The 19,996-nt window shown below is 43.7% G+C and overlaps 1 protein-coding gene across 5 annotated transcripts in view; it reads left to right on the top strand.

Annotated features, from left to right (window-relative positions):
• ABCC5 (ATP binding cassette subfamily C member 5) overlaps positions 1-19,996 on the top strand; it is a 79,992-nt gene that overhangs the window by 24,689 nt on the left and 35,307 nt on the right. For 2 of the 5 annotated variants that reach the window (XM_040251875.1, XM_040251882.1), the window contains exons 6-15: positions 2,425-2,658; positions 2,809-2,982; positions 3,765-3,912; positions 5,932-6,080; positions 6,482-6,589; positions 10,864-11,220; positions 15,266-15,337; positions 17,575-17,699; positions 17,820-17,892; positions 19,502-19,705. In XM_040251875.1, coding sequence (XP_040107809.1) covers positions 2,425-2,658; positions 2,809-2,982; positions 3,765-3,912; positions 5,932-6,080; positions 6,482-6,589; positions 10,864-11,220; positions 15,266-15,337; positions 17,575-17,699; positions 17,820-17,892; positions 19,502-19,705 — 1,644 coding nt within the window. Of the gene's footprint in view, positions 1-18; positions 2,659-2,808; positions 2,983-3,764; positions 3,913-5,931; positions 6,081-6,481; positions 6,590-10,863; positions 11,221-15,265; positions 15,338-17,574; positions 17,700-17,819; positions 17,893-19,501; positions 19,706-19,996 lie in introns of those variants that run through there. The other 3 variants (XM_040251898.1, XM_040251907.1, XM_040251890.1) reach the window with 2 other exon arrangements.

Raw genomic sequence — 19,996 nt, 5'->3', positions numbered from 1 at the left:
ACAGAAGCTGTTCTTTAGAATTTTCAGGATGGCTGTATTCTGCGGTCAGAATGAGAGAGTCAAGCTGGGCAGAATCTCTCGCCAAGAGTTCAGGTAAGGTAATGTTTATTCACTGGGAATGGACAGCCAGACAGCTATGCTGACAATCTTGAGTTTTCTCCCAGTTTGTTTAAATTTAAATGATAAATTTGTAACCTTTTAAGATGAAATTTTGGTTGGTTTTTTCATGAGAACCTTTTTATTTCCTTTGTTCCATACAAAATGGTTTGAAATGTAATTGTTTTTTATAAACGCTGTGTGTGTTGAAAATTCTTTAATCTGCTGTTTCCTCTTTTCCCTCCCCTTTGAAAGTTTTATATAGTGTAAGCATTCATTTTGTCTTTTACCTTCCCCCTTCTCCTCCCCTCTGGGAGTTCCTAATGCTATTGCCTGGTGCTGAAAAGTGGCACAATAAATGTATGGGAAGGAAGGAACCCCAAACTACAACCTGCTGTCCTTTCACGCCTTCCTTGGAGACGGGTCCGTCAGTGCCGAGGTGTGTGAGAAAATGCTTTACCGCACCGCCATCTTACTGAGTTGCTTCACGTGAGGAAAATGGGGTTCTGGCCCTGCCACTCAGTGACTCAGTTCCACATTTTGGATTGCGTACTGGAAAAGAAGCCAACCTTCTTGCTAGTAAACCAGCAACCCAGCTGTGTGCAGTGGTGACCCAAGCAGTGGATATAAAACCCAAAAATCCAAGGGAGGGGAGCAATGGGATACACAGTTCTTGGCATCTGAAATCTCCTATTTACTTGATCAGGTTGTTTTCTGAGACTTGACGGAAATCTGATTGGTGGGGATCTCTTAGGATCTAGTCAACATCTGGTATTAATTTCCTCTTAGGAAAAAAAAACAAGAAATACCGATCCACCCAGAGAGAGTCTGGAATTCAGCATTAGCTGCTTCAGGACGATTGCATCTGGCCTCCATTTTGGGCTGTCAGTCAAGCTCTGGCTTCCAGCTTCAGTGCCCTTTGCTATAAAGATTGGGGTAGATGGTGGATGGGTTTCTCCTTAATTTTGTTTTCTCCCTTTAGGGAGGGGGATTGGTTTGGCTTTCTTTTTGCTGTGGTTTGTTTTGTTTTCATTTTTTGCAAGATCGACTTTAGCTGTAAGGACTCGAAAAGACTCTGAAGGATGCCACCCGTTTTTCCTGAGGCCTAGATTTTTGTATTCCGTCCTGAGCAGAGGTCACTCCTCACGGCCTAGTGACCCAATAGCGCCAGTGATTTTAAGCAAGAGTCACCCCTTTGGGGAATTTTCAGTTTTGTTTTGTTTTTTAACTCTCTTTCCTTAGCAGCGAGGTCTTTATTCCTGGAGAATCTCCTCTATTGCAGACTCACTGCAACTTCAGGAGCCCTAACCAGTTTAAGTGCTGTCAGCTTGATGCGCTCCTCCGGACTTTGGAAACAGATCTCGGTTCAATACTGTATTTCCACTGTGTGTAGTTTAAAAACAACAGTTGCAGCCAGACGACTTGTTGGCTGGCTAGCCCTGTATAACTCAACTCTGTATGTTCCCATGTATGTTACCGCAATGCTCCTCCTGTTGTACAGTGTCTGTGAGATGCTCTTTGAAGATGGTACTTTTTTTTTTCATTTTCAATAAAAGTACATGACCTCCCACTTCCTGGTATTTACTGTTGCTGAATGTGCCTTGTGTGAGTGTGTGCTCCGGCGTTGCAGGACCTCAGAGCTGGAGGTGGCACTCGGTGGTTCTGGGGGCTGCTGCCTTCCCTCCCTGCAGGTGGTGTTAGACATGTGCTACCTGAGGTAACATGTTTTTGTTTTTGGGAGGGAGTGGGGCATGGGGGAGGGCCCGTGGGAGGGGCTCTGGATTGTGGATAGTCTGCTTTGTTTGCTTTCTTCTGTACTATTAAATTGCTGATGTTTATTTTCAGGAATGTTTTGCAAATGCACTTCTCACTCTTCCCCAGTCCAACTGTAGGTACACTGTTCCTTTTTATCAAATAAGCACGTTTGAAACGATCCAAAAAACAGAAAGGTCTTAATTTCATGTAAAGAAATGTATCATTGTGTGGAGATACTGGAATAAGGTCAAATATATACTTTTTAATGATCAGTGTGTTGAGAATGAATTTCAGCTCATGGACAGGTTTATGTTACATTAGAAAGAGTATTAGTTTTGATGGTATCCGAAGGAAGAAAAGTTTCAAATTAGACCTGCTTCCTGCAAAATGCCCTGCATAAGTTGCCGAGGGTGGGCCATCAGCAGTAATTGGTCCTCCGAGAAGGTCTTTCTCTGCTTAGGCACTTGTCACGGTACAGTGGAGATGCCTTCTCTTTCTAACTTAACATAAAACTGTGGTGTGGTGTGTGGGTGCGGTGGAGATGCTGACAGCGGTGTGTGTTTCTCCCTGTAGGCCTTCGTGGTGAAACACCTCCTGGAGTACACCCAGGACACAGAGTCTAACCTCCAGTACAGCTTGCTGCTAGTCCTGGGCCTCCTCCTGACAGAAATTGTGCGCTCTTGGTCACTCGCACTGACATGGGCGTTGAATTACCGAACTGGGGTACGCTTGCGGGGAGCCATCCTAACCATGGCGTTTAAGAAGATCCTTAAGCTGAAGAACATTAAGGAGAAGTCTGTGGGTGAGGTGAGTGAGGGGTGATGGCTTCAGGGCAGAGAGAGCGCTCCCAGCCTGGGCTTTTTCCTTCCCTGGAGTCCCTGCTCTGTCCTTTACCTTCCTGCTGAGCCGGCATCTGTGTCCTTGCAGTGTCCACTCACCGCTGTTTGTATCTCGTAGCTCATCAACCTGTGCTCAAACGACGGGCAGAGGATGTTTGAGGCAGCTGCTGTTGGCAGCTTGCTGGCTGGAGGACCTGTTATTGCCATCTTGGGCATGGTTTATAATGTAATTATTCTGGGACCAACAGGCTTCCTGGGATCAGCTGTTTTTATCCTCTTTTATCCTGCAATGGTGAGTAAGCCCTTTTACTGTATTTTGGCAGCTTTTCCACAGATGAATTACTTCTGTTGGGCTTTATATAGTTGACACCTCTGAGGTATCACATCTTTGATTGGAAAGTTCTTTAAGCAGGTACCTGGTTTGGAAATGTCTGGAAAGAGCTAAACAGTGTACAGTCCATACAGGCAGAATTTCGACTTCAGAGGAAGTTAGATGTCATTAGAATAAAGGCAGTAGCTCCTACCTGAGATTTAAAAAGAGAGTGTGAGTGAGGAGAAGGTCAGCAGGTGAACTCTGCCCCCGTAATACAGGAACTGTTAAGTCACTCCATTTTGAGCAGATGCTAACTGATATAGCTCTCCTGCTTCCCTTTGGTAGCCTCGATATCCCTGATTGTTCTGAGGGCAAATACTTGCGTTAACTTTCTTCCAGAGGAATAGTCAAGTACTATTATCATTTAAGAGACCACTTTTATTAAAACGCAGTACAGGGACTCCCCTGGTGATCCAGTGGCTAAGACTCTGTGATCCCAGTGCAGGGGGCCCAGGTTTGATTCCTGGTTAGGGAACTTGATCCTACATGACACAACTAAGGATTCCACATGCCACAAATAAGACTCAGTACAGCCAAATAAGTAAATAAATAGTAAAAGTATTAAATTTTAAAAAAAGGCAGTACAACTACAGTATGCTCACTTTTATAATAATCTTAAGTGGATTTACTTCGCAGAAAGAGTAGACAGTTCTTAATTCTGAATAAGCTCTGATTGGGCATGACATTGCTTTTCCTTTCAGATGTTTGTTTCACGGATCACTGCATATTTCAGGAGAAAATGTGTGACCATCACAGATGACCGTGTCCAGAAGATGAATGAAGTCCTCACCTATATTAAATTTATTAAAATGTATGCCTGGGTCAAAGCATTCTCTCAGAGTGTACAAAGTGAGTTTAAAAACTTGGTATATGTATATTGGCTTCTTTGCTTTCTGAGTACATTAGCTACTGGGAATCCTAATGTCGTAGGATCAGAATATCATATGTTCTTAGGGATCTTAGAGACTGTCACTTACGACCTCGCCTCGTAAATGAGAAAACTGAGACCTGACTTTTCCCAAGATAACTCAGCTGGTTATGAGGAATTGATTCAGTTTCAAAGCCCCCTGTCTATACTGTCACCGTGCCTGTGATTTTCTGGTCTGGACATGAGGCCGTCACAGAAAACAGTAGCAAGTGGCTGCTGAGAGCTCCACCTCTGCCCCCCGCCCCCTGCTCTGTGGTTATGTGTGCAGTATGAGTAGGCAGGTGTAAGAACCTGGGGGTGATGCTGGGAGAGGAGCTGGGCCGGGATTCGGGACAGCTGGACTCTGGGCCTCACTCAGTAGTTTTTAAGTTTCTTTTCAAATAATTGATTTGTGTTGAGTCACAAGGTTTTCAGTGCCTGGCCCTACTCTGATCCATAAATTCAGTGCAGACATAAGCATGTTGTACGTAAATGCCACAGAGTTTGGAGGAATAATTAACACCTTAGCTGGGCATTCCTAAAGATCTTAACAAAAGTTGAAATCTTGGGCCTTAAAAAGTGAAATTTAAGAAAAAATATATTTAAAAGCACTTTAGAGTTCAAATGAGAAGACATAGTTACAGTTAAACTTAATTTAAATATAATAGAAGTGCCTGTTCATCAACCATAATCTCATAGTGAGATAACCTGAATATGTTCCAATTAAAAAGTTGGTGCAATTTTGGGTTGAACAGAAGAAATACAGTGTTCAGATTAAGGAAGCTGTTTTATTTTCACTGCTTGATTTGTTGAGTAAACCTTCAGGGACACTCCATAAACTTTATTTATGAATGGTCATCAGAAGGAAGTGACCACTCAGAAGTTCCAGCAATGGATCAGGCCCCTTCTTTAACTAGTGAGTTTGTTGCCAATAGAATGCAACAATTGGATGCTAACAGGATGTCTGCCAAGCCTGTTGTTGGCAGGGTCACCACTGATGGTCCCTTCTGGCTCTCAAATTCTGATTTTCTCAGTTTTCTAATCTTCTTTCTGAGATTCCACTCATCCTTCAGCTCCTGACTTTGGTATCTTTACCTGTGTGTATTAGCTTGAAAAGAGCATTCTTGCTCATTACAGACTTGGGTAAGTTATGTGATAAATGTTAAAGCAATGAAATGAAATTTTTTTAAAAGTATGGCTTGAGAGCTGGCTCTTAATATATTTCTCAGTGTTTGGGACAGCGGTAATACCTTTAAGGTCAGTGTGTAGCCTCTCAAAAGAATTGCTTCTGTGTTTGAAAATGTTTTGAAAATACTTCACTGCTTTATTGTCATACTTCATGCTCTGTGGTCTTTTGAACTCCATGGTTACTCTGTTAATAAGGTTGTTAGTTTTGTAGATATTTAAGAAAAGTCATTCTGCTTACAAAAATTGTATTTTATCTCATTCATCTTCTTTCAGTCATCCTTACTGCTTTTTTTGTGTGAAAGCCTCTTTCCTAGCCCCAATATACAGTAGGCACCCTAGTAAATCTTAGTTCCTTTTTAATTCTCCATTATTGTTGTATAGTCTTCCCTATAAGTACTTAAGCTAGAAATGAGCAACAACCAGGTAAGCAAACATAACTGCCAATAGCAGACATGATTAATGTGTTCATTCCTTCTGAACATAAGAAATTTGCAAAAAGAATCAGACCAAGGCAGAAGGTGATTATTGTACTGAGAAGTAATGGCTTTTCTGTTAGATTCATTCCTATGACTTGATCCATTTCAAACCTCAGGCTTGCATACCAGCTTTCATGGTTAAATTATAATTGATGGTCATATTGACCTAGTTTTTGCATCATAGATGTTACCCATGGTGGCCGAAGATCTACCGAGTCGTGTCTGGTGACAGATAAGCAGTATCCCATAGTTTCTTTCGACTTGCTTTTTAGCAACTGTCTTGCTTTTTTTCCTTAGAAATCCGAGAGGATGAACGTCGGATGCTGGAAAAAGCTGGGTACTTTCAGAGCATCACTGTCGGTGTGGCTCCTATTGTGATGGTGATCGCCAGCGTGGTGACCTTCTCTGTTCACATGACCCTTGGCTTTGATCTAACAGCAGCACAGGTCGGTGAGCTTGGAGACATTTTAGAAACACCACATGTAGAGATGCTCTGGTCCTCTTATTACTAGATTTGGATTTTTCACTCATGCAGTTAATCCAAGTGGAAGAATGGAGATTTAGCCCCAGTGCCCAGATAATGTACGGCTTGTTTTTAGTCAGCTCAGCTTTGGGTTTAATTCTGAAATACAGATCATCAATTGATTTAGATTCACTGAGAATTTTAATTGGAGGTCTCATAAAAATTCTATCTTTAAAAAAATATGTTGGAAGTATATCTGACTCATACCAACGTTCAACAGTCAAGCTGTAGCCCTCCTTAAACCTGAGAGGAAATTGATGATGTTGTGTTACTTTAGTCACAGAGCCTCATCAGGCTCAATTTCTCCTCTTTTCCTATTTTCAGGCTTTCACAGTGGTGACTGTCTTCAATTCCATGACTTTTGCTTTGAAAGTTACACCGTTTTCAGTAAAGTCCCTCTCAGAAGCATCGGTGGCTGTTGACAGATTTAAGGTAAGTGGCTCCCTTCGCCCCTCCATGTCAGGATCTGTCCATGGTAAAACTAACTGCTGCCTTTATTCCAGTGGGCCACATGGGCTGGCTACACTTGATGTTTTTCACCTTTAGCCTTTTGGCATGTTGGTAAGAAAGAAGTCAGTGAAAGACTCAGAGGGCCTTTCCATAGAAGTACGACTTTTTACATTTTATCGACAGCCTATGTAGTTCTCAGCTCCCAGAATTTCATTGTTCCCCTTCAGAGCTAGTCTCTTTTGCCTGGACTTAACATGGATATTTGTTATAATTTACTGGGCCTTTAAGTGATTCAAACCTAGGCAGTTAAATGATCAGGAGACTGTCAGCTTTTTCTTACCTTGATCTACGTCTACCTTTACCAAAATGCTTCTGGTCATAAACTCTTTTTGATTCTTTTTTCTGTCCTGTATGTTGGTCATTCATGGTACAGGAAATGCAGTGACATGGGAATAGTATAAAGCTAGACCATACTGAGAAGTGAAGTAAGAATTTTTTTTTTCCCTTGCAAGGGATTAGTTGATTGTGTCTTGACTATGTTCTTTGAGCATTCAGAATAACAACAAATACATGATACAAGAAGTAGACATATTTGGGAGGGTGGAGGGAGGTAGATATTTGGAAGTGGTTAATACTTAAAAAAACGAAAACAAAAAGAAACAGCACCTGTGTGGCTGGATTCCCAGCTGTTGGCAAAGTGGCTGTTGACAAAGCCACTGCTGAGAGTAGCTGCTGCTAATCCTCCTTGGCTGCTGAAAGCAATACAAAAGTAAGGTTCTCAGCCTTGTCGGTCAAGAAAGGTAGTCCTCAAGAATGTGCCCCCCAGGCCCAACCTTCCATCACCTCAGCCTGGTTGCTAGAAGGCCAGATTCCAGAGCCACGTGAAAAGAAATGGTTTAATCGTAATCAGAGCTTTATTTTGCAGAACCCACAATGTCTAGCTTTGACGAAGGCAGATTTTTTTTTTAATTGAAAAAATCTTAATTGGATTTATTCAGTGATTCATGAATTGGGCAGCATGCAATCTAGTAAAGAGAAAGAGCTCTGAGGAGCTATACAGAATGAAAGGATTTACAGGCAGAAGGGACAGGGAACAAGGATATTTTCCTAGGCAGAAAACTGCATTGGTTATTGTGAGGTTACACTTCTTTAGGGGATAATAGGGGTCTCTCCGGAGAAGGCAATGGCAACCCACTCCAGTACTGTTGCCTGGAAACTCCCATGGACGGAGGAGCCTGGTAGGCTGCAGTCCATGGGATCGCGAAGAATCAGACACGACTGAGCTTTCGCTTTCATGCATTGGAGAAGGAAATGGCAACCCACTCCAGTGTTCTTGCCTGGAGAATCCCAGGGACGGGGGAGCCTGGTGGGCTGCCGTCTACGGGGTCGCACAGAGTTGGACACTACTGAAGCAACTTAGCAGCAGCAGCAGCAGCAGCAGGGGTCTCTCAGGCATGTTTCCTAGCTAGTGCTGATCAGGTGATTCCTGAATGACTGGTTTAATATTCCATTCCTGGGAGAGCTGAAACTGTAGTTAAGTCCTAGTTTGGGGCTTACCATCAGTGACTCTATTTGAGGCCTGTTGTTTTTAACACCCCATAGGAAGCAGACCAGAATTGATCCTAAATGGATCAATTGCCTCCTAAAACAAAAACACAGCATTTTTGATAGGATTCAAAACCAGGACGTAGAGTCTCATAGTGTAATATTCAAAATACCCAAGATACAATCCAAAATTTCTCTACATACAAAGAACCAAGAAAGTCGAAAACACTGGGATGACCCAAATGTTGGAATTATCAGAAAAAGACCTTAGAAATGAAAAGATAGTCTCAGCAGAGAAATAGAAGAGCCAGAAACTAACCAAATAAAAACTTTTACACTAAGAAAATGTATTAATCAAGATTTGAAAATATATTGAATGGCCTTAAAGATAGATCAGTTGAAATGATCTGTAATAATCAGAGTGTTCACCTCTAAGGCAGATGTTTTGACCATTAATTAGTCCCCCTGTTTGTTTCTCAGTCTTCTTTAGTGAATGGCTTTGGTGACATTTTGGATGAAGGGATAGGAATTTATAGTGTAGATTTGTTCACTCCTATTGTTTCTCGAGAGCTCTCTTTTCACTTACTAGTGAGAACTTATATTAGCAGATGGCTTTTCACACTATAGAGCCTTCCTCTACCCAGGAAGTTTCAGAGTTAATAATAGAAGCAAAACCACCCACAGCTCTGCTATATACCCCATGAGAATAAGTCGCATTCTGGCTAGTTCCTTTTGTCAGTCTTCTCCTCCTACCCCGCCTCTGCTTCTAGGAGGATGATAACTTATAGAAAGGCGGTGAGAAGCCACCTTATAACTTTTCTGATAAGACAGTCACCACTATAGTGTTGCCAGGTTTAGCCAATAAAAACGCAGTTAAAACCCAGTTAATAACTGCATGAGATGTACTTAGACTAAAAGATTAGTCATTGTTTATCCTGAATCAGAATTTAGCTAGGTGTCCTGTATTTTATCTGGCAACTCTACGAGTGGTCCCCTCTTCTGCTCAACAGATATACTTCAATTTGATTGTTTCAATGACTGACAGTAGTGTCTGGATGGTCATCATCCTCTGGTGAAGCTAAGGTTTATGGTTGATGTACCTCTAAGATTCTTGCCTGGCAGGTGCAAATCCATGTAGATTTGAATTCAGGTGCCTGGGGCCCTTGTGTGCCGGGCAGAGTGACTGAGGCTGAAATCCTCCTGGGAGGAGTACGAGGCTGTAGGGAGCCTGTGGGAAGGGAAAATGTGGACAAGCTATGCAAGTCTGAGGCACTAGCATAGTTTTTATAGTACATGAACCCTAAGAGATCCTTTTAGTAACTCTTTAGTTGAAAGAAATGACGGGAATTCTGTCAGCATGTGGTTCGGTCTGTGAAGGTGGGCAGAATATTTGGCATGTTATTCTCAGCCCAGTCTTCTCAGGAAGGCTCTGAACTAATGAAACCAGTGGCTCTTTTCAGACAACTAAACTTTAAACTACTCTTTTTTTAAAGGTTGACCAAGAGCAAAGATTATCCAGATTTAGAAACATGACACTTCTGGGAAGATGGGGGATTAGGAGTGGGTAGGAGATGTGGCAGTTTAGGAGTGGAAAGACAAGTTTAGGAGTTTAGGATTTAGGAGAAGGGGCTTGCTCTCAGGCAACGGGATTATGTGGTACACTTAATAGCACCTGCAAACTTTAAAGAGCTTTTAAAATAGTTAGGGGTTCTTGGTAACGAAGTGACTAAGGAAAGAGTCCTGCCACTAAAAGTTATCTTTTTTCTAAAGACTTTCTAATGTTTAAAAAAAAATTGTTTAATCATGTTGGGAATCCAACTGGTATAGCATCCTGTAGAAAAGATCACTTAGTTAAGGGAGGTGTCAGAAGTGGGTTCAAAGTCATGGGCACCTGTTGGTTCTGGGCAGAGGTTTATTATGGTCAGTGTTTCCAATGTAATTTCCAAGACATTTAGCTTTTCAAGCATTCCTCTTTTCTCCCCCTGACATGCCTCAGTGGGTTTTGGGATGGGAGGGAAAAGTCTTGCTTTCTTCTCAACGGGGTGTCTAAGGGAGATACCCTTCCCTTTCATGCAAGCCCTTTGTTTGAATTCTCACAAGTTCCAAGGTAGGACTTGGAAGACATGAGAACTTGTTGGTGAGAAGATGTACTCTGCTGTCGATCAAACCTTAGGTACTCCTTTCTAACTGGAGAGAGCTAGGGCTGGTCATCAGCTCACTTCAGCCTATCCCTGTACCATGTGGTACGTGAGGAAAGTGCCCAGGCTTGGGGGCCCTGCAGGAGTGGTCTGGATGGCAGAGTGATGAGGGTCAGGGCAGGAGAGCAATGTGCCCTTTGGTTTTCCTGCTTACATTTTACTGCCTACCACTCAGCAGCTCCTGAATGAGAACAGAGGGCTGCAGACCAGTCAGTTAAATATCCCTGGTCCTCTTGAGAGTGGTGGAAAAGGACAGAGGAGTTTAGCATGTAACTGGTAGCGTAGAGTGTAGGCCGATTGAGGAGGCCCCTGTCCCTCCAAAGGTGTCCCCACATTCCTGTGACCTCTCCATGGGCCTGAGGCTGGGCTACACTAATGAGCTACCTTTTGCCCTTCAGCTTCCTTCCACTGTATAGCCTGATGTGTTTTGCTACGTGAGTGTACGCCCTAGGCTTGTCTCCCTGGTCTTGATCCAGTGTCTCATCTTTGCACCTCTCTCACAACTCCTATCAGAGTTTGTTTCTAATGGAAGAGGTTCACATGATAAAGAAAAAACCAGCCAGCCCTCACCTCACGATAGAGATGAAAAATGCCACCTTGGCATGGGACTCCTCCCACTCCAGTATCCAGAACTCACCCAAGCTGACCCCCAAAACGAAAAAAGACAAGAGGGCTGCCAGGGGCAAGAAAGAGAAGGTGAGGCAGCTGCAGCGCACTGAGCATCAGGCGGTGCTGGCAGAACAGAAGGGTCACCTCCTCCTGGACAGTGACGAGCGGCCCAGCCCTGAGGAGGAAGAGGGCAAGCACATCCACCTGGGGAGCCTCCGCCTGCAGAGGACGCTCTACAACATCGACTTAGAGATCGAAGAGGTAAATGTCTCCCGGCCGTCCTCTGGGGAGAGGGGGCTGCTACCAGTCGTTTCGGCAAAGTGCTTCATGGCTGGGAGTGATTTTGCACTAAAGAGCCAACCTGGCCAGGTTGACTCTAGAAGGGATTCTTGGGAATTTAACACTAGAAATGAATAACAATAGAAATAAATAATAGAAATGCTCTCATGAGATACTCATTTTGTAAACGGGAAATGAAGCATTCAAGCAGGTTTTCCACAGTCTTACCCTGAGTAGATTTGATTGTTATGTGTGAGCTGTAATAGTGATTTCCTATTATAACTCTGTGTGAGCTGCTCATTAGTGCTGGGCTATGCATAGCACAGAACCTGGCATATAATAGGTACTCCCAGTGGTGCTGTCATCAGCAATTCTATTGTAACTTTATTTTTTAATGAAAGTAAAGGCCATTATGGTATATGATATTATAGCCCAGGACTAGAGTCTCTCAGAAGTCTCCCTATAGGGAGTGACTACCAGACACTCCAGCTTCAAGGCTTAACCTACTGAATATGACTGGGGGCCAGCAGCGTGTTGAGGACTGCAGCATCCAGAAAATCCCAGGGGTATATATATCTGCTCACTCCACAGCCATTTGTCTTTAAACCTTTTATTTTGTATTGGGGTACAGCCAGTTAACAATGTTGTAATAGTTTCAGGTGAACAGCAAAGGGACTCAGCCATACATAAACATGTATCCATTCTCCCCCAAACTCCCTCCTATCCAGGCTGCCACATAATATTGAACAGAATTCCTTTTGCTATACAGTAGGTCCTCGTTGGTTATCCATTTTAAGTACAGCAGTGTGTACATGTCCGTCCCAAACTCGCTAACTATCCTTTCCCCCCACCCTTCCCCCCTGGTGATCATAAATTCGTTCTCTAAGTCTCCACAGCCATTTTGAGTGCCATCTGTCTGTCAGGCACTGTTATAGAGCATCAGAAACCAAAATCCATGCCCTCCTGGATTTTGCCTTCTTCTGAACAAAGGCAGCTGGTAAACAGGTAAAGGGGATACAAAGAAAAGGGGATGAAGGGCTTGATGGACAGCGAGCAGGTGTCACTGCAGTTTAAATAGAATACTTGAGGGAAGGCCTCAAACTAAGATTCTGCATTCCTCAGAGCACAGCCAAAAAAAAAAAAAAAAGTGATAACAGGCATGATGCTTTTATTTTATTTTATTTTTTTACAAATTGAGGGTTTCTGGCAACCCTGCATCAAGCAAGCCTGTAGATGTTTTTTTCCAACAGCATTTGCTTACTTCATATTTTTGTTATGTTTTGGTAATTCTAGAAATATATCAAACCCTCCGTCGGAGAACATTATGACTCATTGAAGACTCAGATGATGGTTAGCATTTTTTAGCAATAAAGTGTTTTTACATTAAAATAGGTACAGTGTTTTTTCTTAGACATAATGTAATTGCACACTATATAGGCTAAAGTATAAAGTTCAGTTCAGTTGAGTTGCTCAGTTGTGTCCAATTCTTTGTGACCCCATGAATCACAGCACGCCAGGCCTCCCTGTCCGTCACCAGCTCCCAGAATTCACTCAGACTCACGTCCATCGAGTAAGTGATGCCATCCAGCCATCTCATCCTCTGTCGTCCCCTTCTCCTCCTGCCCCCAATCCCTCCCAGCATCAGAGTCTTTTCCAATGAGTCAACTCTTTGCATGAGGTGGCCAAAGTACTGGAGTTTCAGCTTTAGCATCATTCCTTCCAAAGAAATCCCAGGGCTGAGCTCTTTCAGAATGGACTGGTTGGATCTCCTTGCAGTCCAGGGGACTCTCAAGAGTCTTCTCCAACACCACAGTTCAAAAGCATCAATTCTTCGTCGCTCAGCCTTCTTCACAGTCCAACTCTCACATCCATACATGACCACTCGAAAAACCATAGCCTTGACTAGACGGACCTTAGTTGGCAAAGTAATGTCTCTGCTTTTGAATATGCTATCTAGGTTGGTCATAACTTTCCTTCCAAGGAGTAAGCGTCTTTTAATTTCATGGCTGCAATCACCATCTGCAGTGATTTTGGAGCCCCCCAAAATAAAGTCTGACACTGTTTCCACTGTTTCCCCATCTATTTCCCATGAAGTGATGGGACCAGATGCCATGATCTTCGTTTTCTGAATGTTGAGCTTTAAATTTTTTCACTGTCCTCTTTCACTTTCATCAAGAGGCTTTTTAGTTCCTCTTCACTTTCTGCCATAAGAGTGGTGTCATCTGCATATCTGAGGCTATTGATATTTCTCCCGGCAATCTTGATTCCAGCTTGTACTTCTTTCAGCCCATCGTTTCTCATGATGTACTCTGCATATAAGTTAAATAAGCAGGGTGACAATATACAGCCTTGACGTACTCCTTTTCCTTTTTGGAACCAGTCTGTTGTTCCATGTCCAGTTCTAACTGTTGCTTCCTGACCTGCATATGGGAAATAGAAGCAGAAAAGGTGGAAGTAGTGACCAATTTCCTCTTCTTGGGCTCCAAAATCATTGTGGAAGGTGACTGCAGCCATCAAATCAGAAGACAATTGCTTCTTGGCAGAAAGCAATGACAAACCTAGACAGTGAGTTGAAAAGCTGAGACATCACTCTGTCAATAAAGGTATAGTCAAGGCTATAGTCATCCCAGTGGTCACATCCAATTGTGAGAGCTGGACTGCACAGAGAGGATGTTACACATATCCAGAGCTGTACTAAAGGGAAACAAAGAGCTCCTAGCTGTTGGAAGTTACAGACAAGAGGGAGATGATGAGACCACATGAAACATGACTAGCATGGCTCATTATTGGAGGGCGTGCAAGTCAGTTTTTTGACTTCAGTTACCTTTTAACAGCAGACTTCTTATTTAATAACAGTTATCTTGAGGCAACTCTATTACATTGCTAATCAACTCTATTAGAGGATTATTTCTTGTAATCAGATAAAGTTTACTCTTTTCTTTCTATCTGTTGACCCTCCTTCTGCCCTTTACAATCCATGTTCACATGACAGACCTTTAGCCATTATTCCCCCCAGCCCCTCTTTTTTTTTTTTTTTTCCAGCCCCTCTCTTTAGGGAAGAGGAGGGAAGTTAACATTTGCCTGATGTCTTCTGTGTCCCAGGCACTTGCTTCACTGTTGACATCTTCTTTAGCCAGCACGTAGTCGTCAGAACAGAGTTTTCTTTGTGTTAACCTGCCTGACCAGAGCAGAGGCTAAGCCTGTGACTTGGTCTCTTTGTAACCACTGGTTCGTAATCTCTCAGCCCCCTGGACCATGTCAAAAACTTTGTCAAGAATACTTTTATAAGACCTGTCTGCCTCCAGAATCCGTGTTCTTTCCATACCACCACTCTCCATCCCCTTCCTCCATGCCAGGCTTGAGGCGATAGAGTGTTGCTGAACAAGTGGCCCTGTTAAAATCATCTGTCTGTTCTTGAAAACTGTTAATACTGCCCATGGAGAACTCATCATTTTGCCTGGGGATATTCAGTTAATCACAGGCTTGGTTTTCTACTTTCATGTGGGATTGATGGTAAAAATATGCCCTTAGATTCTTGGGAATGTTTTGTAGAAAAATGGAAACAACAGTGTACATTGCACATAGTTTTTATTGAAAATGATTTATAGACCCTGAGGAAAAAATCATATAAAATAAAATGAAAATAAAATGATTTTCAAGAGTCCTGTCCTCACTTTCAAAACCATCAATAAAAACAAGCAAGTTATCAAAAAGCATGGGTTGCCAACAAAGTAGGGAAAGGTTTGGGCCTTTCTAAAAGTGATGTGGGACCCCTTAATGCCTGTGGCATATTTAAATTTTCTAAAAGGCTTACACATCTATTACCTCAGTGCATCCCCACAGAAACCCTATGACATGGGTGGCTGATGAGGGAGAAAAGAGGTAAGTGACTTGCTGGGTCCTCAGGATGACAGTTCCCATAGTGATGGACTGTCATTAATGTTTTTTTCCTCAAAGAAATCCAAAGTCCTTGACATGAATGGTCAGTATCCTTTAATGACCTTCCTCTCGCATGTGCTTTGTCCAGGGTAAACTGGTTGGAATCTGTGGCAGTGTGGGAAGTGGAAAAACTTCTCTCATTTCATCCATTTTAGGCCAGGTAAGATTTTGTTATTGTCCTGGGCATTTTCTGCTTCTTTCTCTGGTTTCTGCTTAACAAGAGTCTCAGGAAAAATAAGCTTATTTCCTGAAGAGTCAGGAAAGGTGGAAACAAAGGGACCCTTGGTCTGTATCTGCTCCTGTCACTCCCCACCCACTCTTACCCCTTAACAGCAGCATTGTATCTGGGATGGGATTCAGCGGGCGCCTGGTGACTGACCCATGGATACCCAGCTGGAGTCACTGTTCCTCATGCCTTCTTTTATTCAGCATGTTTATTGAGTGCCACAGGTGTGCCAGACAGTGTGTTGGGGAATGTCAGAGGTCAGGGACTGACAAACTACAGACTGCCAACAAATGGACCAGCCTCAGCAACCTCCCTGTCAGAGAGAGGGCCTTCAGGATTTGATCTAGCAACAAAGACCTGCTCCATTTTCAAGCTAACCACTGAAAGAATTATGCCCTCGAGGAGTTCATGGTTTGGTTGGGGTGCTAGGCCTTCTAGACACACTAGCACAGCCCAAGGCAGTGAGTGAATAGTGCTCAGAGGGCCCAGAAGTCAGCATTTCGAGTGGGCATCATCCAACTAAGACAGATTGTCTTCTACTATGTTTTAGAACCAAATAATCAGGAGTATAAAGCAAAACCCCATGTGCTTCTAAAACTTGGATTAAACGAGCTTGGCTTAGATGATTGAGATGAGGATAAATGTAAGATTATTCCTGCTGATGGATAAGGTCCTCTGAGTCATTTATCCATGTTGAAGAAATTAAACAAGGGATTGGGGAAGATTTTCATGTAGCATCCACTCTATGGGTTATTTTGTCTTGTTCGGCGTCATTGTCACAGTTGGTGGAGCAAAGGTGTTCAGGGTGGTCTGAGGAAAGTTGCATCCAAATCGTCAGGAAGGACAGCTCCCCACCCCTGCCCCTTCTGGCTTATGAGACTGTGCAGAGGTTGGGCTCAGCCACTGGTGTTTGCTAAGAGCCAAGAACCTCCTACATAATTTCTGGTCATCAGCCAAATTTCAGGGCCAGTGATGAGAGACACAGGTGGACTGAAAGGGAGGGTTGGTGGGCAGCAGTGAAATTGAAAACTGAATGGGTCTTTGCTTCTGGGTCAAATCCTGACAGAGAGGCAGGGGCTACTTGTCAGCCCTGCTTCTTTAGAGTTTAACTCCTTATTGGTGGTCTGCAGTATGGGGTGTTTGTTCTGTAGCAGCTGGAAGAGCTGGATTTCCACAGTAGACCCTCCAGGTTTCTGAACACTCTGCATGCCTTATCTGGGAGAGTGCTTACCTGTGTGTGGGCACTTGGCAGTATGTTACAGTCTTGTGTGTGTCTGCTGTGCATTACTGTGTTTGAGAGGGCAAGCTTGTATGTGCATTGGTAATGAAACCGTTTCAAGCTATAGCATTCATAACCCAAGACAAGCATCTACTGTTAGTCCCTTTGAAAGGAACCCTGAAAGAGAGTAAAATGAGTAAATTATTCATGTCAATCCCTGCAACTGAAAACATAATTCAAAGCACACGGCTTATCGTGTAGTCTCTTCACATTTGAGTGGAGGGTCTGTCACCATTATGTAAATACTCTATGCTGCTGCTGCTGCTAAGTCACATCAGTCGTGTCTGACTCTGTGTGACCCCATAGATGGCAGCCCACCAGGCTCCCGTCCCTGGGATTCTCCAGGCAAGAATACTGGAGTGGGTTACCATTACCTTCTCCAGTGCATGAAAGTGAAAAATGCTAGTTGATATCTAACTGGAATTTTTCCCCCCCTCTGGGCCTCATTTTACAAAAGCAGCTGACCTAGCCAACAGCCTGGATTAATTCTGTAGATGAGTTGGCCTGCCCTCATCATGAGGCAGGGACTAGCTCTAAATCCTTGCAGCATCCTTCCCAGGGGAATTTTGCAAGCACTTTCTGCTTGGGTTCCTTTAATTAGAACAGTTTGCAGTTAGGAAGAAAGGATGGTAAAGTAGCTTATGAGCTGCTGAATGAAATATTCATTCATTCAAGTCATGGGTTATGCTGGGCTCCCATCACACATAATAAGCAAGGAGAACTTTGATTTTCTTGACTGCTGTGGAACAAAGGTGAGAGCAGGATTTGGATTCCAAAAGCATCCAAGGAAACTGACTAGACTGTCAACTCCCTTGTGGAACGTGGGGGGTTCTGCTGACTCAGGGTGATGGCTTTGCATTGTGATGCCATTGGATGGTGTCTGTTTCCCTAGATGACACTTCTAGAGGGCAGCATTGCAGTCAATGGAACCTTCGCTTATGTGGCCCAGCAGGCCTGGATCCTCAATGCCACTCTGAGAGACAACATCCTCTTTGGGAAGGAATTTGATGAAGAAAGGCAAGGAATGTTTGGTTTCTGTCATGCTTTCCTCTTGGCCGTGGGAGATGCAAGGCAGCCCAAGTCAGCAGGCTCTACCCCAACCATGCCCCTGACTCTGGGTCTTTTTGTGTCCCTCAGATACAACTCTGTGCTGAACTGCTGCTGCCTGAGGCCTGACCTGGCCATCCTTCCCCACAGTGATCTGACAGAGGTACCGGCCTTCTGCCTCTGGTGGGCCAGGGTGTTTAGCAGAGAGGATTCTGGTAGTTGGGGGGCAGAGCTGTACTGGAACTGCCTCCTAGGCATGCACCTTAAATCGTGGGAGAAGAACTTTCACGGGAGTTTTGCTCTCATTGGGACTTTATGTTAGGGACACGTTTGTTCTTAAGGGCAGGGATAGCAACATTGCCTATTTTAAGCACATAAATTTCATATGTTGTGGATTTTAAACAAAATCCCATTGTTGGTGAACAATTCATATTTTCTGCACTATTCATATTTAAAACCATTATTCAATCATATCATATGCCTGTTGAGATTCCTTGAACTTTATTCTTCCAACCTCTTTTTACTCATGTAACTCTCTAGAGAGCCGACTCCCTCTAGAAAGAAAGAGGCCTTAACATAAAGCTGCCTTTCATTGCTTCTCTGCCCTTGAGTAGTTCCCCGAGGCTTGTCTTTGGAACTGGCCCTCAGTGTTAATGCTCATCTTCCATGACCTGCCCTTGAGGTCTCTGAGGCTGACTTTTATTCAGTTGACTTCGGTTTAAGCCCTCAAAACAGATTGGAGTGGTTTGATTAATTTACTGGGTCTCAGATTCCAGTCCCCTGATTAGCAGCACATCAGCAACATCACTGCAGACTCTCAACCCCACCAGAGACCTACTGAGTCATGACTCAAAGAGGTGGGGGCCCTCAGTCCATTTTAACAAGCCCTTCAGGTGATTCTTACACATGCTCTTATTTGAAAACCTCTGAATTTATTGAAATTTTTTTTAATGACAACATTTTTTAAAAAAATACAGAGCCAGTTACTGTTTGACAATCGATTTTTTTTTTCATTTAGTAACATTTATTAAGTGCTTGTTATATGCCAGCTGCCTGTGCAGAAGCTTCTGGGGGCACTGAGAATATAAAAGAAAAGGACAATAATCTGTAATCTCAACAAGCCTACAATTGGGAAAGACATACTGACAAATAGGCACAAAATAAGGTGATGAAAGAGTCCCCTTTCTTTTGGGTGTTAGTGGAGAAGGGGAGGGTAGGCTTCACAGAGGAGAAGATGCCAGAACTGAGCAGACAAGTACAGGAGAAGGCACAACAGTAGTTATGCGTGTTCATAATGGACACACAATTTAACTGAGCAGACACACCTGCTCAGATCCCAGGGTATAGAAGCGGCATTGACAGTGGAGGCTAAGAGTTGCTGGAAAGCCAGTTGGTAAAGGGCCTGCTTTGTCAGCCATATCTGGGGGCTTAGATTCTGTCCTTTAGGACTAAGCAAGATGGTCAGCTTTGTGTTTTGAAAAGGTCATTCTGCCCATGGAGAATAGGTTGTAATGGGGCATCCAGAGGATGTGGTAAGGCTCAGACACAGGGTTGGTTCATAACCAGATGGTTGTGGGAGAGAACGAGGCATTTGGGTTGATACCCCCAGTTTTGCTGTGGGCCCTAGAGGATACAGTGGCATTCCATCCAGGAGGGGAAATGAAGAGAAGGAGCTGGTTTGGGTGGAAGAGAGGAGAGGTGACTGAGGCAACCACTGAGTGTCGTTCTAGATTTGAACTGGAGACTTCCTTGTGCTTTCTGGGCTCCTATAGATTGGTGAGCGAGGAGCCAACCTGAGTGGCGGGCAACGCCAGAGGATCAGCCTTGCCCGGGCCTTGTATAGTGACCGAGACATCTATATCCTGGACGACCCCCTCAGTGCCTTAGATGCCCACGTGGGCAACCATATCTTCAACAGTGCTATCCAGAAGCATCTCAAGTCCAAGACGGTTCTGTTCATTACCCACCAGTTACAGGTATGTGCTTCCTTCCCCAGGCTACCCACCTTGACTTGGGCAGTCAGAAACAGGGAGGCGGGCTTGGTCCAGGTACCTTCATGGGGCTCCTTGAAGTCCCTGGAATCATGGTGTTCCCTTCCTCAGCAAATAGCCTCCTGGCTCATTGTACCAATAAAGCTTGTTGTACCAGATGGCCATCTGAATCAGAGATCCTTGGAGCATGTTAGCTTCTGCATATAAATCAGTAAGTAAAAGGGCTAAGAGGAATAGGCTGAAAATGGAGTCTGGGTAAGAGATAGTTTGGAAAGC

Source organism: Oryx dammah, unplaced genomic scaffold, assembly GCF_014754425.2.
Source record: "Oryx dammah isolate SB20612 unplaced genomic scaffold, SCBI_Odam_1.1 HiC_scaffold_2, whole genome shotgun sequence".
Taxonomy (NCBI): Eukaryota; Metazoa; Chordata; class Mammalia; order Artiodactyla; family Bovidae; genus Oryx; species Oryx dammah.
This window is presented reverse-complemented; position numbering and strand designations above follow the sequence as displayed.